Here is a 25195-nt window from a genome sequence, read left to right as displayed (position 1 = left end):
AACCGCACATCGACCAAAGTATAGCCGTAGCTGGTTGCTTTATAGTAAAATGCCCTGCAGTGCCAGATGTTTATAAATCGAGCTAGAGTCTCAAATTGTTTAAATATCCCGTATAGTTATAGTCTTCCGTTGTTATTACAACGACGGTGTGTAGGGTAGTGTAAAAAGAAGTGTCAATTTATGATAAACAACCCTATACGCGGTGGAACCATGCACCGTATAGTTAAATTAAGATATCAAAAGCAGATGATATAATCATAGCTGAATATTCTCGCTAGAGAATGGCGGATAAATTACATGACATGCGAGCCAAAATCTATGTACCGAAGTATTTAACATCGTGGAGAAAATATCGGAGAGACGAAAACTCAACCATGCACGGTCTGGAAGGGGGTCCTGTGAAAAAAATTCTCCGCACAAATTCTGTGTAGAATTTGCATGCATATGTTATTCGGAGTCATGCGAAATTCATGTCAGACATTACCCATTCATTTTCAAACTGTATACTCTGACTTTGTTATTATTTCTATGTAAATTAATCTGAAAGAAATTTTTCTGATGCTTTTAATATCATCAGTTCATCGCAAATATTGTAAGAACTCTTCATAAATGAGGAAAAATTGATATTCCACACTTTTGTTCTTTGGAAAGTGGTCTATGGAAAGAAAATGGGAAGTGTCGATGAAAAGCTCTCTCGAAGCACATCCGGTCTTGGATCTGCAGAAGCATTTCCGGTCTGGGATCTGCAGAAGCATTTCCGGTCTTGGATCTGCAGAAGCATTTCCGGTCTTGGATCTGCAGAAGCATTTCCGGTCTTCGGTTTGTCCGAGAACAACGAATTCAGAATTCGTTGTCCAAGAAGGTCGACTAGGTAGTCGAATACCGGTCGAGCAGTATTGAGCGGTGTAACTGCCGAAGTTTCATGGTAGTTCGTAACGCAACCGCACTGATCCAAGACTTGCACAGGCGTACTCATAACTATGATATACTGTAAGTACGTTGTTGAGGAGTTGCTAACAACTCAAGGTAACGTTTTGTAATATAAAATGATTATCCCAGTACGTTGTTTTACCTGTGGCAAAGTAATTGGCAACAAATGGGAGGCGTATTTAGGACTATTGCAGGCAGAATACACAGAAGGGTAAGAATCCAGATACAGATATCCTGGTAGACTGATATAAAACCTAACCTTTTTTGAAAGTAAATAACTATATTGTTTCAGCGATGCACTGGATGCTCTGGGTTTGAAGAGATATTGCTGTCGTCGAATGTTGCTTGGACACGTTGACCTGATTGAGAAACTGCTAAATTATGCTCCGCTCGAAAAGTAGGAAGCCGAGCTGTGGGAACGACGACTGAACTTCATTTTCCATTCATTGGATGACCGATATCATGACTACAATAAAAGGCTTTTGCGAAAACTTGTATTCATGTGAAATATTTATTTCGTTCTCTGTTTCTTACATCGACTGTAACCAAATCTCATAGCATATTTGGTGATACATTAAAAAATACATGTTTTGAAGGCAATTTAGCTACCATAAAAATATCCCCAAAGACGAGGCTGCTGCTCATAAAAACTTTCTGAAAGTGGCGTAAATTCGATGCTATTTATTATCAAGCTATCGAATATTCATCCTAGACATGTTGTAAATAGGTATTACCCATGAATAGGGCTTACGAGTATTTTAAATGCTGTAAAAAATAAATACGCACCCTATTCTGATTTTAGTCTAATGATTAAAGATATTTTTCAATGATATGATCGTTAAGTTTATTAAATGATTTGAATACCTAACTATACATACTTTCGAGTCGATCGAACTTATCGCATTTATTCATACATTTTCAGCCTATCAACATTATTGCAATTTAGATACCAATCACAGTTCTGATATATTGTCATAACTTTTAAACACCGTGTTGAATTCTGGTCGTAAATTGGATTAAAATTCCTCGCGTTGTTTTATATCATAATACAACGCTTCCATTAATTCGAATAGTATTCATCATTCTAACGGACATTCATTTTGTGCATTAAATTTTCCAAATTTCTACAATAATTGATAACTAGTTTTTCAAGATGACCCTGTTTTACAATACGATTACTACATAAACAGTATTTACATATGTATATCTTCGTGACGTATATAAAAACATAACAAAAAATTAGGCGGGAGATGAATGAGAAAAAAAAATTGAAGAAATACCTATTATTTCTGCAAAAAGTATCTTATTAAAAATTATTACACATAGGTATTAATTATGCAATACGATATAAGTACCTAAAACTTTTTAAATGCTCTGGTATGAAACGTAAGTTTTTTTTTTTTTTAATCTTAAAATGATCGGAAATGAAATTGAACTAACTAATTATAACGTTCTATAAGAATATATTCGATGTGCCGCGAAAAACCCTTAAAACCTGTTTAAGTTTTCATTATAAATTAAACGGCAAGAAATAAAAATCCAACACTATCTAAAATTTCGATGTGGCAGACGAATTGGCTCGTGGAGTATACATAGATATTATTGTTTTATCTTTTCCTTCGAATAAGAAAAAAAAAAAAAATCATTCTTATATAGCTCTCAAGAATACTTTTTCTACTTAAAGTCTAATTGCATACTTTCTTCGTTTATTGGGATTATTCATTTACTTCTAGAATTGTTCGAACTGATCAGCTCAGCTCCTCAAAATAACATGGTGTTACTCCCCACCGTGTACGCGGATATTACAATATGTGGCTTTTTACCAGAATGTTCGAAAATAGGAAGGCACGTATTGTAAATCAATTTCATGCAACTCCAGCACCCCTCGCATCAGCGCAACAGGTTTCTAATAAACCTCTTTGTTCCATTAACATTTATTCACTCGCGCTAATACCGCAGGTGCTTCGTTGACATTCAAGCTAATAATTATGCGAGAAAAAAAATTAATTTTCAGGCATACACCCGGAAATCGTTTGCCCAAAACCGATAAAATTGGCTCTCTGCACGAATCGGGATTACGAAAAGCGAAGAAGCATTATTCCGATGCGAGATTGTGAGTGATTTTTTTTCTGTTTTTAGCTTAATTATTTACTGAACAAATCTATGATCTGTATTATAGCGCTGTGGGATCCGAATACTAAAACTACGAATCCCAGTATGCATATAATTACATTTTTTACAAGCACCCAATTTCCGGGGCCGAAACCCTCGTCCCAGCAAGTTACTATCTCGATTAACAAAGGAATTACCAGACCCAATATCGAAAAGCAGAAGGCACCGATCAGTCCCATGAATGGCGAAATCGAAGGCACTGCAACGGCCAGCAGAACTGTAAAAAGAAAATTAAAAATTTGTGACGAATTGTTGCCTCAAATTCTTCAACTTTTAGTCTCCTCGTTATTTTTGTGAGCGATTTTGGGAAAATTCAGGCTCTAACTTACCGCAGCCAGTTACCAATCCCGTTCTCAAAATGTATTGGGCGATCAGCGGTCGCTTTGTGAAAGATTCTTTGATGGCGTTCCACGCGATTTCGTAGCACACGTAGAACTGCAGTCCAAATGTGCAATAAACCGCGAGAGCGATGAGAATTTTTACGGATTGTGCAAGTCTGAAATAACGAATAAAAATTGTAGGAGGTCTTCCGTTTGGAATGAAAAAAAAAAAAGCGAAGAAGTTTGGATCTCATAATATACTCACACTTCCGTTTCGGACAAATTCAAAATAATATTCTCTTGCGTATTCGATCCGTGAGCGACGAATCCCAAAAATCCAAGTAAAATGTAGATCAGAGTAACTCCGGACATACCCTTGTTCAGAACACCGCAAAGTCCGAGGAAATGCTGCGGGGTTTTCATGTTGTTCTCGAGGGGCATGACCACGCCTGATTCGTGAAAGAAAAAATCACACGTAAATTAATTGCACCCCCTATTAGGTACGTGAAATAATTCACACGGATCTAAACGGATGTGGAGAAATTACCTATTGCCTCTATGGCGAATATAGTGATACTGAAAAATTGGGGTAGGTCTCCTATCGGCACCGTCAAGTGGTCCGACGTGATCGGTTGCATCCCCGCTATCAAGTAGTAGAAGGTAATTCCGAGACCTATTGCCATGAAACCGTTAGCGACCATCGAAACTGGGGCGAGATATCTCAGATTCGGTACCCAGCCCAGCAAGATTAGGGGTAGCAAAAGCATGGCTATCATTGCACGGTCGTTCATTGGGTCGCCCGTGTAGTGATCGATAACTTGTTTGATATTACCGGCAACGATTACGGCGTAAACGCTGCAGGTACCGTAATACGTTACAAATAAACTTACTTGTATCGTGTATCTGCAAAAAAAAGGAATCGAAATTTGTAGCCTTTAATTCTCTACAAAAGAATTTTTTTTTTATCTCAAACTCATTCGAATATCACATTATCATACTTCATAAGTGGAGCAAATCGTCTTCCCCATTCCGGTCCAGTAGCGAACGCGGTTTCCGTGACCTCGGAGAATGTCATCGTCGGTTTTCGAGTCCTGTGGTATAATTTTTGACCACATTTCACCTGAAATCAATACACATCGTTCGATTGATCCGGATTTCACGTTGCTAATCTTTCGAATAATTTTCTCAACATTTGAATACTCACAAGAACGTAAGCGCAATGTGTGCAGATAATGGAGACTAAGACAGTTGCGAATATACCGGCTATCAGCCCTGCACTTTTGAAGGCGTACGGCATACTCAGGATACCGGTTCCAAGAGATGCCTTGAGTAAATGGGTCAACGTATCGCAGTCTCTGAAAAAAATAACGACAAAAAATAGACAATTTTAGGATCAATCGATCGATTAATAGTTAATTGGATATATCGACGAATGAATTTCTTACGTGGTAGGATTATCGTTCTGGCGTTCTGCGAAAGGATCGTAAGTTTTACTTCCCGCATTTTGGAGCACTGGAGCTTCTGCGTCACGCGGTAATACTTGCACTTTGTACCTGAATGAGAAAAAATTGTTCTTCTATGATATCTGTATCGGAGAGTATACGATTATTCGTTACAAACGGTCTTGTGTGATAAATTGCGATAATGTGGGGGAAGAACTTGAACAACGTTCAAAGTTCGCATCGGATCTATTTCCTTTGTACACGTACAATATGGGAATTGCGTTAGGAAATATGATAACGTGAAAAATTAATCACATCTTCGTAAGAGAAGAGCAATAACATGTATCGCTCGTTTACGCATATGATCGTAAAACTGTAACTCTGTTTACCGCGACTTTGAATGACTCACGTCCATGAATCAATCGGTATAGGTACTTGAATCTTCGAATGTCAAATTGAACTGCATGTAACTCGGTAAAAAGCTCTCGACCTTTTTATACGAATGACATTTAATTCTTATTTCTCTTCATTTACATCGTTGGGCAATCAATTTGTAAGCATGACTCGGTTAAATAATAAAAATCGCAATTACACGAATTTGCAGAGTCAACGAAGATGATGAAATTATAATCGACTTCAATTGCTACAACGGCGAGAAACAAAAAAAAAAAAAACAACGCTTCGACTTATGAGGTCGAAGAAATTTTTGTTGCTACTCCGAATAACTGGCCGAGTGTTTTTGACGTTGTTCTCAATTTGCTCGTTTTTCAAACAACAACGAACAATAAATTCTTTGCGGGGAGGGAAAAAATTATACAAATAACTCAATTACTTCGCACTCAACGCTCCATCTTTCATATTAGAGCCATCCTGTGGCAGAAAAGTTTCCAGCTCTGTGGCTGCTGGTTCGGTTGGATTCACCTGTAAGAAAATTATTTAGAACAAATTAATTTTTTTGATTACTTGACGAGGGGGGACAAAATTCTGTCACGAATATCACGAGGTGTCCGAATTACACGATTCTCGAGCCAAAAACCAAACAGAAAAAATTAATTCACGTATGTACATTCGCATGTAGAGTTTCAAACATAGCGAAGGTTAATCGTGTCATACTAATTAAACTCAAGTTACTAAATAGAAGCGAATTAATTACATTACACTCGGAATGACGCGAGGGTCAGGATTTCAGCTGGTATGCAAACGTACGAATTGAAATTATAATCTTACCATGTTTGAATAGGTGACTTCTCTATGTAGTGTGTGTATCCCAAATTAGTTTTTCGGTAATTTTGCCGCTGGGATTCTGTACCTAGAATGAAGAAAAAAAAAAAAAAAAATTATTCTACTTTATGAGTAAAAATAACAATATCTTCATCTCTATACTTATTCATCTCACGAATTTCAAACATATTTTCTAGGAATATCAATCGGCTCATCTACGACGACGGTGTCGTACAGGATATACGTGATGCGAATTGATGAAAAAAAAAAAATAAAGAAATAGAAAAAAAATGAACGGTCCCGCAAATTTCTATGGATAATAAATTTACAATTAATTTTCGATAGCGGTTCTTTTTTATTCTATCTAATCTGATGGAGATTTTAATCGGCTATATATTATTTGCACATCACGTGTAACGTAACTCTTTTTTTTTCTCTCTCTTCAAATTTTTATCTACATGACTCTAAATATTTGTGTATCATGCGATGCGTATGATGTTATGAAACCCACCGCGTCGTGATTAGGATTTTGATTTGACTGGTCGATTAGGTTATCGATCAAATGATATCAATGCTCAGGTTTGAACTGAAAATTACGTTTATATTGTTACGGAATGATTATAAGAACGCAAGCGTCACATCGAAGTCATCCAGCTGTCCAAAGCGCCTTGAATCAATTTTCTTTTTTCAAGTTCTTTTCCGACCGTCGACTGACGTACAACTTGTATTTATTCTTCAATCGTTGAAAGTATGACTTTACTTATTCTACGCATTATCGTGCCAATGTGATAAACATATATTATATGAGCCACGTTCACGGGTTCACCGAAGCAGCGTATATGATGTAAAAGGAGTAGGATAAAAAATTGTGCAGTTTCTCCAATTTTCTACCCCCAATTTTAACCCCGCATAGCTGAATAACGAAAAACAATTAATATCACGTACGACCAACTACATTATATTAGCGCATAAAGGGATCAAATTCAAATACTCGACTCCTAATGAACCAGTCTAAAGCGGATGTTGTCCAGTTTGATAAAAATTCACCTTATCAAGTATAAAGAAAAAATAATTAGAGTCCGTATGAGAGTTAAAATTTCACAATTTTCGATGTAAGATCGATGAAAATTTTTCACTTCAGGCCTAACTTTTGAGAATTTTTTTATCACCAGTTAGTCACGATAATTCGTACAATTAGCATGGAAAGACGTATATGTACTGATCAAGTAACGTATACTTCAAAGTTTTGGACTACGAAAAAATTAATATTTATTCATGTCATCATTATAGCACACATGATACTCGTGTGTAATATGAACCAAGAATATGGTTAGTAGACGGGTTGATGTTGCAGATGAATGTTATAGTGGCAGCTGGTGATGATATTCGTCAAATAAAATTATTCCGCTATAATCTTCAAGGTAATTTGCAACGTGTTGCTGCTATTCTAATGCAAACTATTTCTGTACACACTAAAACTCAGTCTGAAACGACTGTACGGTGTACATACTTTTTCACATTATATCTCCTTCTGAGTACATTTTTTCAATTCTCTATTTTTCAAATTCTTCTAGTCGAAGAATTCATCTATACGTACATCAAACGTCCTGTAATTTCTGTAATCTTCACGAGTTAAAAACTCAAAACGCAACATGCAAGTCCGTCTGATAAAAATATCGGTTATCTATAGGTAGCGTTTATTTGCTGTGCTTCAAAAGAAAAAAAAAAAAAAGAAACTGAAATCTGTGTCACGACGGTTGAGCTGCAGCAGCTTTTCGTATCGTTGATATTATATCTACTCTGATTTCTGGTAGTTGCAGGTAAAATCCATCGACATTTTTATCGGTTTTATAACCCATATAGATATACATATACGCGCAGGACTGTGCTGCAGTGGGTTGAAACTGCAGTAATTTCCCAGGGATTTCATCATGCGGTCTTTTTTTATTTGGTAACTCTTACATTTCACAGTATATGCAAGAATAAAAAAATCTCGTTATTTCAGCTGCATATTATACGTAGATGGTTTTCATATATTCTCTTCACTCGTGTTATAAACAATTTTTGCCAGTGCACATAGCTTGTATTTGAATAATAATATTTATGGCAATGTTTTTGAAGAACGTAATTTTTTTCATTCACTTTTTCTATTATCTTGTGGCTGTATAATTTCAGCTGCCGGTGAATTTGATGTTTCATCTGGAGTAATTATTTTGACGACTCGTCGAGAAAACAAATTCACCGTACGTTTGAAATGAGAAGAAAAAAAAAAAAAAAAAAAACCCGTCCTCTTCGGCATTTGAAGGAGACTGTTAACCGAAAAATTTTTGGGCAGGATAATATGCTTATCCATGCGTAGGTGTATTCGTCGCATATTCCGTGGCTCGATAATTATACCTCGAGCGTTGGGACTTTGAATTGAGGAAAAAAAGTGACTCGAGAAACGTCGGTAAAATTTAATTTATCGTCAATGACGTCGGGTGTAAAATAGCCGGATAAGAGAAAGGAAAGGAAAAAAGTAGATAATGAATCATAAAACGAATTCGCTAAATTTTCGAGTAGACAGCGTTATGTAAAAGCGAAATGCATAATTGATTAAGTTTATGTATCTTCGTTATTCATGTAATCTCGAGATGTTTGAACACTCTTTGATGACACCAGCAATAAATCTTAACAACAGCGAGGTGATTACGTAGGATTTTCATGGCGATGATTACTCGACATCATAACCAGTACTGTACACCGTACCTGTAATACCTTATGAAAACAAATCATATATTTGCATCAAGAGCTCATCTTAGTTTTGATTGCTAATCATTTGACGTACAGGATTCGCACAGTCAAGCCCGAATGCAAATAAAAAATAAGATACAAACGAACAAATGAAATTAAAAAAGATCAAATAATACCAATGATAACGATAAGTGATGTAACATTTCACAATCAGATATAAAGTAACCAAAAATAATCTCGCTAAGCTATCGTCATAAAAGGCATTTAATTTTATGTGTATCATGCCCATTAGAAATTCGCCATTTAATTAGAAAGAAAAGAAACTAATGCAACGTCGATAAACCCATGAATTGAATTTCCGTCAGTTCTAGTTCCGTTAATCGGTAGTTTTTTTTTCTCTTCCTTACTCTGCTCGTACAATTACACGAGTGGTAATACGTAGGAGTATTGCTGCGGTGCGCGGGTCAATGACTACGATAAAATAGAAGAAAACAAAAAATTAAAAAAAAAAAAAAAAAAAAAGGTGATGCAATGATATGTAAAACATTGCTTCACCACGACCGTATGATATTAACGCGTATCGCGACACTATATACATAATCTACGCAGAGCAACGACATAAGTATAATATTTTAACGGTGTTTAAAATGCACGTGTGACCCGAAACAATCAGACTGCACGCAGGTGTGAGTTAAATAAAATTTCAATTCGAACGATCTGATTACTTTTAATTATTTCATTTATATGACGATCGGATGTTAGATTTCGTCCGCGCGGTTGTACGTAATGTAAAGTGCTTTATAAGCCTTCGCTGCCTTTTGAAGTTTATTTTTTTTATTATTCTTCGCTGGTTCGTCAGGAAATTTTTGCATGGTAAAACTCACGCCTCCATACAGAGTCGTACGCACACGTGTCTTGTACGAATTTTTTTTTACTCTCATCTCCGCTTTTATTTTGTCTCATTTCACCGGTTTGGGTATCTTCTACATTTACACACAGCTATATATATATATATATGACTCGATGGGATACGAAGAGTCGAACAGACGTGTGTAAGAACGTAACCTTGTACTTCATGCCGATGTTGTTACACAATCCGGCCGTGGGATATTGAAATGAGATTAAATATACAGTATGGTCGAAACGATATTTCGCAATAGTGTAAAAAACGTGCGAAACTCGGAGATTCCGCGATACGGAATTCCGGATCTGCACCGCATCTCTCCGCGGGCACGCACGTTTCGTTGCAGCATCGTGATGAGGGGAGAATTTTTTTCGGAGCTAAAAATGCCTCGGTTGATTTCGAGGGCGTTTTTTAAAAATAAATTTTCAACGCTTTCCCACGTGCAGAAATATCCCAGCTTCAGCTCCCGTATACTCCAATGACGCAACTCACAATGAAAACGTACAACTTACGAAGTAGCAGCTATCACCGAAATTATTATTTATTTAAACGAACAATTAGTTTGCTCCCATTTACTAGATTATAGCTTCTCATGCTCCGAACTAATTTTTACAGAGCCGAATTCAAACGACCGGCTGCACACGATCGATCGGCGGAAAACGAAAAATGACGCGTCTTCGCCCGACCATTTTGCTCGTTGAAACGCACGAAAACTTTTTAATTAACAAGCAGAAACGGCGGAGGGAAATGAACTCTCTGTCGTACAATTTAATTAATCGTTTCGTTCAAAACCAACGATTTTCAAAACATCACGCCGCAACACGCGTACGGCATCGCGCGGTCTACGTCGCTGCTGACCATACGGGTCAGTTTTAAAATCGCCTGCTTCTACTTCTGGCTTCGTATATACCTCGGCGTCGGCTACACGTGGTTCGTAGGCACATTTCGCGCGGCTGATGCAATGCAGCGTACATTTTTACGTCACGAAAGGGGAGGGAAAGAAAGCGAGACGGAGAAAACCTTTGGAGAATTGGAATTTTTTTTTTCTTTTTTTTTTTTTCCAACGTTCGAGAACGTTCGAAAATTTTGAATCGCGGCTTGTTTCGATCGTCGAAGATTCGAACCCCGTGGAAGAATCCTTACACGTATGCCCCCGACGCGCATACGTCCGTACGGGCATGAAATCGAATTACCTAGTTCGCCGGTGGAAAAAATCAATGAATGGAAGTATGACTCGGCTTACCCCGGGAGTCGCGTTATATTTTTTTCCGCCGGAACACAGCTCGAACTTTTCTTTTTATTTTACAGGCGAATGGAAATAAAAATTTTCGACGGAAAAGAAAAAAAAACAAAAAGGGACAAAAAAATTCCCCCTTCACAAACGCAGTCCGAGGAAACGCGCAACGATCTCGCGGCACTGGTGGCCGCCCGTCGTTCGACTCAATACTGAAGTCTAAAATTTACACAAGGGTCGAAAACGACCGGCGTCCCCACTGTACGTCGTCTACGAGAGACTATACGTGGAGTGAAACGACGCTTGCGTAGGTTCGTGTAGGTGGAGATAACGTGGTATTTGAGATTATGTACGTGTAAGTCCTATGTAGGTGCGGAACGAGCGTCGTGACGCCGAAACGCCGCCACAACTGCCGCCGCGACACTCAAAACCGTATCAGAGTTCGGGGGCGTTGTGAAAAAAATTGCAATATGTTCTTTTCCTGGCAGAAAAAAGAAAAAAAAAAAAAAAATAGAAGGAAAAGTCTTTGAAAGAAAAACCGCTTACGCTGTCTCATTTGAAATTCTATTCGGATCAGAATCGTGGCACAGATGCGTACCATTTGTCTACCTACTCGAAAAGGAAGGAAGAGATGGGAAACCGATGGCTTCGTCGTCGCCCACGAGATCGTACGCGGCGTGACGCATTTGGACGTATTTATTCAAAATAGATATTCGCGAGAATCTTGTTTTTAAACGCTTGAAGAAATGAAAGAAAAAAAAAAAAAAAACCACCTTATCGTCGTCACCCTGACCCAACTCCGCGGGGGCTCGATTTATGATCGCAATATTTCTTTCCTCGTGAAGAATTTAAATGCCGTCTATTTACTCGGATGAATCTGATTTATACCGATGGAATTCACTCGTCGAGCGCTCGTTGCATCGTACATACATCCTATGAAAAATTTGGTTGTCGAACGAGCGAGAGAATCGAGCGGACTGCACGTACTCATATTTCTGATCAACGACCGTCCGGGTCAATTGGGAATCGGGCACGCCTGTGTCGATTTTGAGAAGCGGTTCGTTTCAGATCGTTGAACAAATGGTATCTGGACAGGAGTTGTATAGGTATGCAGACAAGCGGAGTGCCGACTCACGATCGATGAATTTCGGCTGAGGCATCTTCGCTATTTATAGCAAAAACCTGAAACACGTGACCAGAAATCTACAAATTAAGCGGACAAGTATAATGTGCCAAGGTAACAGTTGAGAACTATTTAAAGTGCCGCAAGAAATGAACTTGCTCGGCGCCTGGATACCCGATATCGTTACCGATCCAACATCTGCGTGACAAAGAAATTAATGCAAATAGCTCTTATCAATCTTTACCGCGAGAGGAGGGACGGAAACTACATACATTGCTTCTCAACTCCGTGATCGAGTTACGCGGTAAAGAGACGATGTAAATTTTTACTACTCGTTTACAGAATTTAAATTCGCGATCGGCCAAGCCGAGAGGGGAAAATCGATAACGTCTACGAGGTACGACGGCGGTTTTCCTCGAGATCTAGAGATTAGAGAAGTGCCACTCAAGTATGGGCCTTTTTCCCTCGTGGATCACAGGCGGGAGGAGTTTCGTCGGTTTGTTTTTCGAGTACCAGGTATTAATTTCGTGGCGATAAGGTCTGTGCAGATTCAACATAGCTCTTTTGCGTTCCGCATCACTCTCGGGCACGTCGCAGACCTCGTGCCAGGGATGCCATCTTGGATCGAGTTTCTTTTCGTCACCCTGCTTCTTTTTTCGCTGCAATTTTAGATCAGCTCTTTTCGAAACCGCATACACCTCGTCCGTCTTTTTCCTTTCGTTCTCGGTTTCCTCGACCGACGATTTATCTGCCGGACAAGAAATTAGAGGAGAAACTTTTACAACACTCGTTATCAGTCGGATAAATTTTCTTCCTCCTCGACCTTTGATCCTGTCTATACTTTGGATCTGGATCAGAGAAATGCCACAATGGTTTTTGTCACATTCTAGAAATCACTTTCTCTATCGTGAGTCATGCGCGACCACCCTAGTTGGCCCGGAACAAATATTTCTTCATTTCAAACCGACGAGTTTATCTCGTCTGTAAGACAGCCAAGTACCAGTTGGCTGTCACTCCGTCACGTTCAGTTGGATAAACGCTCGACAAATTGGATCGCGGAATTCTATTGTGCGTACGCGCACTTATAAACGAAGTTGGTTTAATTAAATAATTTCGAAGTAAAAAGAAAGGCGACTACGCCGTTAGCTCGGCAATGCTGGCGTCTGCACATCGTTGAAATTACGCTGTGTATTTCTACTTGTCAGCCGGTACCTCGAAGGAAAATTTACCTGAAGCCTCATTTCCTATAGAAATTTTCGCCCCGCTAGGGGCAAAGGTAACAAAGAATGTCTGACCGTCTGAAATATCATCAGGCTATTTTGTTCTCTTCAATTTCCTAGCTTACTTCATTTTATCTTATCTCATTTTGCTACGTAACTAAATAACGGTAAACGCGTTCGTCGGCTTCGTACATTTCCCTCTTCATGGGATTCATTATGAATTTTTCAAGTCATGTGAGCAATTACCGCAGAAGCTATAAACCGGAAAAACATGTTGTTTCTCGGGATATTTCTGATATCAGTGCACCCGATTTCCGGAACACTAATTTTCAGTTGACCGTGTTTCGAAAATATTTTTCGAAATTTTCCAACCATTTGCAATCAACGGATTCAACGAGATTCTAGTTTCTTCTAGGCCTCGCGCTCATGAAGGCAGGTATTCGCGTTTTACAAGGTAACCTCGGCCAGAGACATAGGTGCAACTATTTTCAATGTAATTTTCTCGTCGTCATGTTTTTATTCGCTCATAGATAATTTCATGATAATACGGTGTGTATTTTATGAATTATTTGCGACCTAGAAGTTATTTCATTACTTTTGTTAAAAAAAACAAAAAAATTATTATCTACTCGCGTATAACCGCAGTTTCCGATCTAATTATATACTTTGACTTTACAGCATTCTAGCTATTGATAACATAATTATACCTTCTGGAGGAGATCGCGAGTGTCCGAAACTCCCGACTTCAACGGGTACTTCTCTGTCCTTGAGAATCCCACCTTCATCGACGATCGCCCGCGTCATGACCGCGTCGGTTTTATCGACGTCTCGGCTCTCCCGCATTCCCTCTTCCTCCGAATGCTTCTGCTGCACAAGCGAAAAAGAAAAAAATGCACGCTTGAGGTACGCATTTTTTTTGTTTGCACCTAAAATTTGTAAATTGTAAGAGCTAAATGCAAAGAAGAAGTGAGCCGAATTTTTAGGCGTAACCAAACGAGTTTGTCAAGGATTTAATTTACGGAAATAAATCTTCACCAGGATTTGGACGCGGCAAATTTTTTTCCTCGACTATTTCCGCGCGAAAAATTGTGAGGCTCGGCAATCTTTTTTTACGTGACGAATAGAGTAACTTACATCGGATATCGAAACCTCGTAAAGTTTCAGCTCGGTGTCTCGACAAATCCTCGTGAAGCTTGGCTTTGTAAGCTCATCGAAAACGATTGCAGGCGGACGCGGGGAGGGAAAATTTCCAAAGGTTTTTAGGATACGCCGGTTTTTTTTTTATCATAAAACTATGGAGCACGATTTATCCAAGTTGGCCAAAATTAATCGTTAGTTTACGTAATGCGAAATGCGGATTCTGCATTACGTTACGAACGCAATCAATTTTATTATATTGACAATTAGATAAGACGAAGTTTGGGATAAAAACTCCAACCGTTTCGTTACGAAATTATTTGATAAGAACCGCGCGGCAACAGGCCGAACGTGTGTGTACTCAAATAACACGTTGGTCAATATTTCATAAGATAATTTTCAGCGATCGTCACGCTGTACTTAATTCCGTAACCCGTCGGGTGTTAACAGTCATAACAAGTTTGAAAGAAAAAATTCATTTCCTGCCAGATAAGCTCCGGGAAATATTGAAGAAATTCTCGATTCTCGAGACAAAAATCGTATCGAGAAAAAAGAAACCAAAAACACTCACTTTCCGTTCAGTTGATTCTTCCGATAAATCCGGCAATCGTTGAAAATGATAATCATCTGGACGTCCAACGGTGCCGTTGACGCGTTTCGGAATTTCGCTTTGCCACCAAATCGGTGTAGTCGTGAATTGAAAAGCTGCCGTTGTTCCGAAGCTGAAAAAAAAAAGCACGCAAGTACAAGACTCGGGTCAATGAAAAAAGTTGCATCGTTCTCGGGTTTCGACGACTCGACGTCGATCGCGATTGGTAAATCGGTCCGAGCTACCGAGGACAGATAAGTTCACAGCCGTACGTTAATCTGATTTTACGCAACGCCTCTTTTCTTCTCCGATTTTTTTTCATTTACCAAACGCTTCAAGCAAACTCGCCAACTCCACGGTATTCTCGACTCGTGATGCTTCCCGGTATCGCCCGGAGATCAATACGGAACGTGGCATTAAGTAATGGTACGTATAGAGTTACGGTACTGTAATTGAAAGGCTTGTCTGTGCATACAAAAAAAAAAAAAAAGAAAAAAATAAATTCGTACATTTCCATTTACTGATAGAAGTCGACGACTACCAACCCATGAGAATCTGCATTCAAAACCCGCGGAATCATTGAGTCTGTGATAAGATTTCACCTGTGATTTTTTTCCGGTTCCGAAGCAACTTCTTCTTCTTCGATCGATTCTCTAGCTTGATTTTCAGCGTTTTTCAATCGCCTATTTTTTATGAACCGATACTCGTACTGCTCGCTGCGAGGAAACGGGGAGACTTTGCCTGAGAGAAATGAGATGGAACGAAAATTGAAAAAATAAATTCGAGACTCGGTTCTGAGTGAAATATTTCAGAGCGCGGAAGCCGGACCGTGACTCGGTAAAAATTTTTCCTTTCACTCGCGGATGATATCACGAGACAGCGCGGGTGTGCATAAATATGGTATCGTCATCGCGTGTGATATATACCGCGAATCGGTCGCACGTATACCTGCGTAGTTCGAAAAAGTTGCCGGCACAAGTGGGTGTTGAGTTTGCGTAGAGATTTACTTTTTCGCTCGGTCATCTTCGGCAAATCGTTATTGCAGCAATTTCGGCAATATTTTATTCCGAGTCAGCCAGGTTCGTAGCTGACGTTGGAATTTTCCTTTGAGAATATTTTTCGAGAAGTAGACAACGATTTTAATTGTTCGATGCCTCGCGACGATTTCCGGTCAATTAACATGAGGATATCCGAGAGCTGGGGATAGCTCAACAGTCGCCTGCGTTTCGAAATTCTAGCGTTGGGATTATTTTCCTTTTTTGCTGTAGAAAATTAATTTTGCAACATATTCATTGGCTGTAATGAATCTCCGATTCGTTTGAGGAACAGATCCGAAGCAGACGTTCTCAATTAACTCGAATGAAAAGCAATCAGCGAATAAAACGGTTGTTACCCTTTTTTAACCCGGAATTAATTCTATCGAATCTGTAATATAACTATGTAGTCCGCGATCACCTACTCCCGATACGACTTCGGTCGTCGTCGATTTCGTCATTCAATTATCGATTCGTTTGAAATTTCCTTTCGTTTTATTTTATTTTATTTTCACTCGAATTTCGGCTCACTTTTCCAACCGGCGTAGAGGTCGACCTTCTCCTTCGGCAGAAGCCCCATCACGGAGTACAAGGCCTTTGCATTTCTCCCGCATTCGTCGACGTACCAAGCTTTGCTCTTATCCACCCATCGATCCAACGTCCTCGAACTGACCTTGGCCCTGGGAGCGACCGGGTCGTCTGTCGGGAAAAAATAATCTCTCGGAATCCGTGGAAAATTAATCACATCTCAATTCTAACTCCCTTCATCCCATCGTCTCGATTATCGAGGAATAAATTCTACCGCGCGGTGCGGAGGATTCTTGGTAGCGAATACGAAGAAAATCGAGCTGATTCGCATCCCTCTGTACGGTGATATTTGAGACGGTGCTCGACGTCTCGTTCTACAAAGTCCAAAGGGATGTTAATCGCGTCAAGCGTTTATTCTTTACCCCATTCTCGGTATCACAAGCAACGAGTATAGGCTACCTATAACGCTAAAACGATAAGTGAAAGTCGCGTGATCAGCGAGTTCAGGGAGTGAACTTTGTATGTCATAGCTCGATAGCTCCCGGTGGAGCTATAGAATTATTGACGTGACCTCATTGATTAATTGATCGCGTTTAATGCGATGTCGGCAAACGATCCGCTAGAATATAGCTCACGTGAAATTACGAGCGCGGTTAGTTTTTTTTTTTGGTCTCTCCTTTCTTTTTTCCTCTTCAGTCTAATTCCGTCGATTGACCAACCGAGCGTATCTACTCACCCGGCCCTCGAGGTATCGGCGATAATTGCTTGGCGACCAGCTTATGAGTCGGACCAATTCGACCGTTTAGAAGAACCCCGTCGGTCAGATAACTCTGGCGAACCTCCGTGACGCTGTGACCCACGGGTTCGGGATTTGGATACTGTGGACGAAAACGATCGAAAGATAAAATTTGGAAAACGTTATCGATGAGATCGAATCGGATCTTCCTGTAATTTTGTTGGGACGTACGAAAAACATCTCGAAATCCTCCTCGAAGGAATTACGTGGTTGGATTTTTTTCAACGAGCATTCTTCAAAGTTACTAATTCGTAGCTCACAATGAGGTGTTTTTATCTTGTAGCGATAGCAACGATTATAACGAAACGTTATAATCGCGATAAGAAATTTAATTCCGTTCGTGCGGTACACCAACTCTGTAAATATAAAATACCAAATCCGAGCGAATTGAAATCGGCAGATTATACGAGAGAAAAAAAATAGTTATTCTCATCCCCTACTGGCAACAGATGAGAAGTAATTTGGCAGAGGGATTTCAATTTTTTGGCACGGACTTTTAACAGCTGATTTATTTTTTGGTATTTCAAAAAATCACGAAGTAACCCTTAAAATTAACAAGTTGTTTGATTTTTTTCTCCTCTCGCACACATGGAAAACGATTGAAAAATAAATCGGTATCGAAATAGAAATCATGTCGGTGGTGCGAATCGAAGCGCCTCCGAAATCGGGTTTCGGAGCAAGAAAGGGAAACGCAGAACCTGCGACGCGGGAACAGTACCTGTTCCTGTTGGAATTTTTCGTGCACAGTATTTCGGGCGACAGACTCGCTAAATTGAATCAAATGTTTTTCGTCCCGACGAGCGTCTGCTTCAGATTTTTAACGTTCAACGACGACGGTATCGAGGTTACTCCGGTGGATCCGATGTTCGAACCGCAAGCCGGTATCGCCGACGATATCGAATATTTTTACTCAGGACGTTCCGTGATGTTCGCCATAGCCGAGGAGGTCGTTTTGAATAAATTGTCCGAATTTAGCGTAGCGATGATCGTCCAAAAGAAGATGCCGGATAACATAAAACCGAACGTTCTGGTAGGCGTCAGCTACATTGATATGAGTCGGCAATTTTCCGAGATAAAATTTCACCTAGAACGATGCAAGGAGGGCCAGATACCACCTCCGCAGACATGCGAGAACGAGTACCCCCTACTTTTTAACGGCGAACAAGTCGGAGAGATAACGGTTTACGCGAGATTATCGGCGTTCGGGCAAACAATCGTTACGGAATTCGACGCCCCGTCCGTTCTCGGTGGAGAGAAGCAGCACACCTTTTACTTCAGAGGTGATGAAATCGATGAGAAAACTCTCGCCTACAAGTGCAGAATCATCAGTTACAGCAATATGGACATATGCGGGGATTCCAGCGACGACGTCACCAAATCCTGTCCCGTCTGCGCCCCCGAAAGATATTCCTGTCTTCCCTGCGGTTTGGAATTCGGAGCGATAGCGCGTCCCGTGACCCCCGCCTGCCCTCATCCGGACGGCCCTTCAATTTTTGAAAAACCAGCTTCCTATCCCCCGCCGATTATCGGAAGCGGACCGATTCAGTCGAGTCGAGGAGGTCAGCCCTGCGGGAAGGCCGTTGTCCTCAAGGTTTCGGGACTCCTGGACTGCGGGGACGACAAACAGCCGACTGTCACGGTAGTTCCGGAATCTCAGGCTACTGGACCGAACAATCCTCCTGATTCCGAACACGATGTGTTCATATTGAGGATCGGAAAGAAGGGACTCGTTTCCGCCGGAGAAAAATCAGATCTACAACTGGAAATGAGGACGCCAAAAGGTCCGGAGAGACGTCCGCCGATCCGGTACGAAACCAGAGAGATGCAGACCGAAGCCGACAAGGGAGGAAAAGGGAAGGGAAAAGGCAAGAAAAAGAAGGGGAAAAAATAGGAGCAGACGAACCGATTCGATTTCACACCGGTCGAAACCTCATGCGTTCAGATCAATCCGGTTGCAATCGACGACGATTCAATAAAAGTCCGGCACACTTCAAGGCTATCGATTATTATCACTACTCTGACTTTCTTTCGTTGACAAAAATTGATGGCGTGACCGGATCGAAAAATAATTTGATCGCGAGCAAAAATCAAAATTAAAAAAAAAAAAAACAAACCAAGCTTTCGAAATGGAAGATCAGGAGCAGCAGCTTTTTTTGATGGAATTTGTCGTGGACAAGGTGAACATACCGTCGGTACGCGCGATGTACGATGAAATTCTTCCCTCTGTCACCTGCGTTTCGTTTCAAGTGAGGCTGGAATGTTTTTTGTCACCGTACGTGACGAACGATTCTCGCGAACTAAATTCGTCCTTTCGATCAGGTCCTGAATCTACCGCCGATAAATATCTCTCAGGAGGCATCGTCCGACGGTTGTACCTGCGTCGGCGGTGACGTCCAGCTCTTCAAAAAGGGAAAATCCTGTCTATTCGCCTTGCCGTCGATCGTGGTGGAAAAACCTCTTCGAGCTTTTCCGGTGACGATGTCGGTATACAAAAAACTACCCCCCGGTGTCCTTCCCGACGTAATGCTCATCGGTACCTACCAGATTCAAGTGAAGGATCTTTTCAACGCGCTACTCAACAAGCACATTTTTGAGGCTGGTAATCCCTCTCGCACCATGAGAGACACCTTCAAAATATTCACAGCGACTGGTCAGAACGTCGGCGAGGTTACCGTGTTCATAAGGGTTTCTTGTTTCGGGAGAAAAATCGTTACGCAATTTCAAATACCGCACAACAAGAAGCCCTATCTTTTCAAGGGCGTAGCGAACAGCCCCGTTTATCAATGTAAAAAGCTTCCATCCGGTATGGCCATACCGGCGCCACCTTCTCCCCCGAAATGTTGCTGCGCCAGAGAAGCTCGGGCTGTTTCAAGAGGTGGTGGAGGCGAGGCTTGTCCCCCGAAACCGTGTTGCCCGACATATCAGGCCTCGGGGACCGCTTTTCGATCACCGAGAAATTACAAACCCCCCGATTACGGAACGATATCCTTCGACGGCGCATCCCCTCCGGGACTCTTTGCTCCCTCTTTCGGCTCGCCGATTCGGAAGTGCGGATGTCCGATTAAAGATTTGGAGAAAAGTATCAACTGTTGCAACACGAAATGATCACGAAGATCGATGGATATGAAAGAAGGATCATCGGGGTGGTGTTGTGAAACGAAAAATATACTTTTTGGAAATTATATACAAATTTTTATTCATTCAGTTACAGATGAATCTTTATGGAATCAGAAGTGTAACGAAATACGTATCATGTGAAAACTTTTTTGCCGTATTCGTGAGTCTTAATATTTGATTCGCACAGCGGTTTTTTCCAGTCACATTTTTTTTAGTCATAATCTGACCCAATTTATTTAACGAAGTACATCCGAGAACTACACTGATGATTGGTTAAGGTCACCATCATTTGCGAAACCTCCTTGGATAACTGATATTCTGACTCATGCAAATGCGAACCCCAGATACAATGAATGCAAGCTGATAAAATAAATCGAAACTTAAAATAAAACATCTATTTCCTAAATTGAAGGACTCTCACTTCAATTTATAAGGGGATGCTAATGCTAGCGCCATCCCTTGGAATTTCGATGTACGATGAGGGTTGAAAAAAAGCGGAGCGCCTAGCGCTAGGCAATCTGATCTCAGGAATCCGAATCTGAAAAAAAAATTGATCTATCTCGCTTTTTTTACCATGAATTTGAGAATAACTCTGCGTCAAAATGATCGAATTTTTTAGTCTACGAGCAAACCCGAGCTTTGCTGGAGTCAGTGCAGCCAGCAGCGTAGCGCTTTGTTGTGAGACGTCACCTTGGGGGCTGTGCAGAGGTGACGCCCCACAACAAGACCCCTCGCTCGTGGCTACCTGACTCCGGCTCAGCTCGGGTTCGCTGGTAAATTGAGAAATTCGAATATTTCGCTCCATGCATAGATGCGACGAAGCAAAGTGGGTCTACGACTAAAACCAATCGATATTTCTGAATTTTTCTGCTCCCAACAGCGAATAATTGATGATTACTTGATCGATTGCATGAGTAGATGATGTTGGCTTTCAGATAAGGATTCCTGAGGTCAGAATACATTACAAGAGTGTCATAACTTCCTTCTTGGCCCAAAAATCCAAAGAATCCAAGGTATACCGATTGGGATTTATAGTGATTTTTGGGCCAAAAGTAAAGTAGTTGAAAAATTGATTGTATTATACTTTTCTGACGTATTTTGACCTCGGGAACACGAATCCGTTGTCCAAATTGAGCTACGATTTTTTCCCTTCGACATATCCTCAAATTTCAACTTTTTGGGGTCAAAAATAAAAAATTCATTTTTTCATCTATTTTAATGCGATTTGAGCTCAGGAATCTGAATCCGGAAGAAAAATTAATCTATCTATGAAATTGATTAAATTATCGCCATTTTTAGGCATTTTTTGGCATAAATTTGAGGATATCTCGAAGGGCAAAAATCGTAGCTCATTTTTGACAACGGATTCGTGTTCCTGAGGTCAAAATACGTAAGAAAAGTGCCATACGATCAATTAAAAAAAATAAAAATTTTTGGCCAAAATTTGAGATTTTTCCAAGGGGTACCCCTTACGATTTTTTCAAATTTTGACCAAAAATTTTTATTTTTTGAAATTGATCGTATGGCACTTTTCTTATGTATTTTGACCTCAGGAACACGAATCCGTTGTCCAAATTGAGCTACGATTTTTTCCCTTCGAGATATCCTCGAATTTATGCTAAAAAATGCCTAAAAATGGGGATAACTCGATAAATTTCATGAATAGATAAATTTTTCTTTCAGATTCAGATTCCTGAGCTCAAATTACATAAATATAGATTAAAAAATAATTTTTTTTTTTTCGACCCCTAAAAGCTGAATATTGGCGATAACTCGGTCAATTTTGAAGATAGATCAATTTTCCTTTCAGATTCGGATTCCTGAGCTCAAATTACATAAGAATCTAGTGAAAAAGTAATTTTTTATCGTAAATCCCAAAACAGCAAAAATCCAAGGGGTGCCCCTTTTTTTTCTGCTCCAAAAGGCGAAAAAATAGCGATAACTTGATCATTTTCGTAGATATATAAATTCAACTTGTGAATTCGGATTCCTGGGCTCAAGTCCATTGACAAACTCAGAAAGAATAGACGTTTTTTCACCCCTAAAAATGTGCAGCGACTACAGTCTTTAGTGATTTTCACCTCGACATTCCAGAGAATCACCCCAAAAATAAGCGAAGACTTTGAAAAAAGGAGACTGAAAAATCCCGAGTAATCTCAAAACAGCCAATTGCGAACGTGCAATTCGGTATTCGTTCATTGGAGCGCCTCGTACGTAGATCCTCCTTTTCCAAGGCAACGGCAGTATGACCGCGGCAGCCGAAGCGACGTGGTCATCGGGAGCGACATCGATGGTAGCGCGTACGTACACATCCTTTGAGAAGAGAGAGAAGAAGCCAGCGAGGAGAGAGAGACATATATTTGGGTGAGGATTAGCAATGGAATAGTACGCAGTTACTACAGCGCCATAAATTTTGTCGATAACGAGTCCGGTGTCCAGTTTTGATCCAGCCGTGACTCGGGAAGTAGTGTTTCGGTTGATCTACATATTTTGAAAAAGTGCTTGACAATCGGTAGCTAGTGAAAAAACTATATCAGTGGAAATTTCGTGAATTCCGTAACTCGGAGATTTTTCCATAAGCACTGGTGAGCATAATGTTTTTACCAGGATTAAGATCTTTGCGCAAAAACGCAGGACTTTGATTTTCCGCCATCGTATTCCCTGTATTTTAAATTGGAAAAGTATGAGGGTCACGATTTTGCGCTGTAGAAAAAACTTTTATCGTTCGAATTCCAAATAACTATAGCTAGTTCGTTACGCATTATTATATTCCTATGTTCATTGACTTGATTAACAATAATCTGATTGATTTCGGAATAGTATGAACAAAAGTTGGAAAACTATCAATTTTTTTGTCCAACATTACCGAAGGTACTTATCATCGGGATTTTGGTTTAAAATTACGCTTCATTGCCATTTCGTGAACGAATTTATTAATATATTTGAGGTTCAATTTCACAATTTCACTCGGTTTCTGACATGGTATTTTCGCATTTCAGATTCATACTTGACAGGCGTCGAAGGTGCCTGGTTCTTCCCAATACGGTTCAACTCTGAATTACTATCCCTACGTTGTGCTGAAAAATTCGTATAAGGTAAGAAATGATTGCTATCGTGTATTCGTTGACTTGTAATGAGATGAGAAGTGGTCTGTCTGATTTGCATTTCTGGAGTCAAAATGCATTCAATGAGCGTACTAGAGTTAGGGTTCTATTAAACTTTTTCTTTCGTCTCGAGAAAACGCCTTGAATATTTCTTAAAATTTGAGATCGGAATTGGAATTTTTTTTGAAGAGTTTTTCGAAAAGTCGAAAAGTTCATGAATCTGGGAAGTTCAGGATCGAGAATATCTCTATGAGATTTATTGCTAGCTTTACTCGACGAATGGCGGAGATCGCGACAAACATTTGATGATGATTAATGATATGGATGTGTTCATTGATTAATTCATTCATTAATCAAGTTAGTAATCTATTGATTCATTCATTGAACTAAGAATTCGAACCCAATGCCTATCTACTCTCAATGTGAAGCAATCGTCGCGTCTATGATTGCAGACTCTTTTAATCAAACAATCAATTAGTGCTTCTAGCATTTCGAAATAGTAGATAATCCATTCGTATCTCGATGCATACGTTCATTTATTTAGTTATTGATTGAAATATTTATTCATTGAGTTATTCATTAATTTATTCCACTATCAAATCATGAATTCAGGCATTATTCCTATCGAATCACATGTGAATCTATGATCGCATCTATGATTGCAGACTCTTCTAGTCATCAAACAATCAATTATTGCTTCTAGCATTTCGGAAAAGTAGATAATTCATGTGTATCTTGATGCATTCAGTCATTTATTCAGTTCTTCATTCAATCATTCATTTATTCAGTCAGTCATTAATTCATCCTGTTATCAAATCATGAATTCATGCATGATTTCTGTGAAATCACATGTGAATCTATCGTCTCATCTATTATCACAGACTTTTCCAATGATCAAACAATCTATCATTGCTTTCAGCATTTCGGAAAAGTAGATTATTCATTCGTATCTTGATGCATTCATTCATTCATTCAGTTATTCATCGAATCATTCATTCATCTCGTTATTGAATCAATATTGAACTCTTCCATATTTACTCATCTAATCGTTATGTCTCCAACTGCTGGATAGTAGTACTAGAATTCGTTTATCAGTAGGATTTGGAAATTTTTCACAGGTTCAGAAACAATGTCCGCTGTTATATTCTGAACAAATTTATTCATATATTTAAGATCCAGTTTGACAATATTATTTCATTTCTTATATGACATTTTTTTTCAGGCTCTCAATTCGTCGTCACAGTGCCTTGATCATCGCAGTACCTCTTCAACTTTCAACCCTGAAGGGCAGGACTTCCATGCCATCGCACAATTCGTTTACAGGTGATTATAATAATATATTCAATGCAAGATATTATAACGTCACATTGGCAGCAATATATTTACATATAATGTAATATGACATATAATTAATATATCGACATAGAATATAATATTGGTAATAATATGTTCTTATATGCATCTCATTAATAATCAATCTTCCATATGTTTCAGGTACTCGGAGATGCTGCCGCCGCAGTTATGACCCCCTGGACTTCCCCTGTTCATCAGGGGGAGTCCAGGGACTCGTCCCCTGGGACTGCGCGGCCTC

At 39.8% G+C, this 25195-nt stretch overlaps 4 protein-coding genes and 1 long non-coding RNA gene across 10 annotated transcripts; 4 read left to right on the top strand and 1 right to left on the bottom strand.

Annotated features, from left to right (window-relative positions):
* Positions 1-971: 971 nt before the first annotated feature.
* On the top strand, positions 972-1427 carry LOC105688156 (DNA-directed RNA polymerases I, II, and III subunit RPABC5). The gene is made up of 2 exons (XM_012404247.3): positions 972-1141; positions 1223-1427. Exons 1-2 carry the CDS (start codon positions 1047-1049, stop codon positions 1329-1331), a joined length of 204 nt encoding a protein of 67 aa, XP_012259670.1. The 5' UTR covers positions 972-1046; the 3' UTR covers positions 1332-1427.
* Positions 1428-11204, bottom strand: LOC105688155 (proton-coupled amino acid transporter-like protein pathetic). The gene is made up of 10 exons (XM_012404246.3): positions 10966-11204; positions 6092-6173; positions 5697-5785; positions 4868-4975; positions 4627-4777; positions 4421-4542; positions 3970-4325; positions 3688-3871; positions 3432-3598; positions 1428-3319 (listed from the first exon to the last, which is right to left on the bottom strand). The coding sequence occupies exons 2-10, from the start codon at positions 6092-6094 to the stop codon at positions 3075-3077; spliced, it is 1425 nt and encodes a 474-aa protein (XP_012259669.2). The 5' UTR covers positions 6095-6173; positions 10966-11204; the 3' UTR covers positions 1428-3074.
* On the top strand, positions 7458-25195 carry LOC125502005. Of its 6 annotated transcripts, XR_007279784.1 has the most exons (7): positions 12938-13355; positions 13978-14202; positions 22595-22864; positions 22940-23085; positions 23500-23595; positions 24827-24927; positions 25099-25195. It is a non-coding gene; the product is annotated as an uncharacterized LOC125502005 (long non-coding RNA). The 6 variants fall into 6 exon arrangements; XR_007279779.1 differs by having other exon boundaries at positions 12945-13355; positions 22595-23085; positions 25099-25189; XR_007279783.1 differs by lacking the exons at positions 12938-13355; positions 13978-14202 and adding an exon at positions 7458-7506 and having other exon boundaries at positions 22595-23085; positions 25099-25179.
* LOC105687975 lies at positions 16992-19281 on the top strand. The gene has a single exon (XM_012403958.3). It carries the CDS (start codon positions 18015-18017, stop codon positions 19272-19274), a length of 1260 nt encoding a protein of 419 aa, XP_012259381.2. The 5' UTR covers positions 16992-18014; the 3' UTR covers positions 19275-19281.
* LOC105687977 lies at positions 19495-21144 on the top strand. The gene is made up of 2 exons (XM_012403959.3): positions 19495-19629; positions 19703-21144. Exons 1-2 carry the CDS (start codon positions 19510-19512, stop codon positions 20486-20488), a joined length of 906 nt encoding a protein of 301 aa, XP_012259382.2. The 5' UTR covers positions 19495-19509; the 3' UTR covers positions 20489-21144.

Source organism: Athalia rosae, chromosome 8 (genome assembly GCF_917208135.1).
Source record: "Athalia rosae chromosome 8, iyAthRosa1.1, whole genome shotgun sequence".
Taxonomy (NCBI): Eukaryota; Metazoa; Arthropoda; class Insecta; order Hymenoptera; family Athaliidae; genus Athalia; species Athalia rosae.
This window is presented reverse-complemented; position numbering and strand designations above follow the sequence as displayed.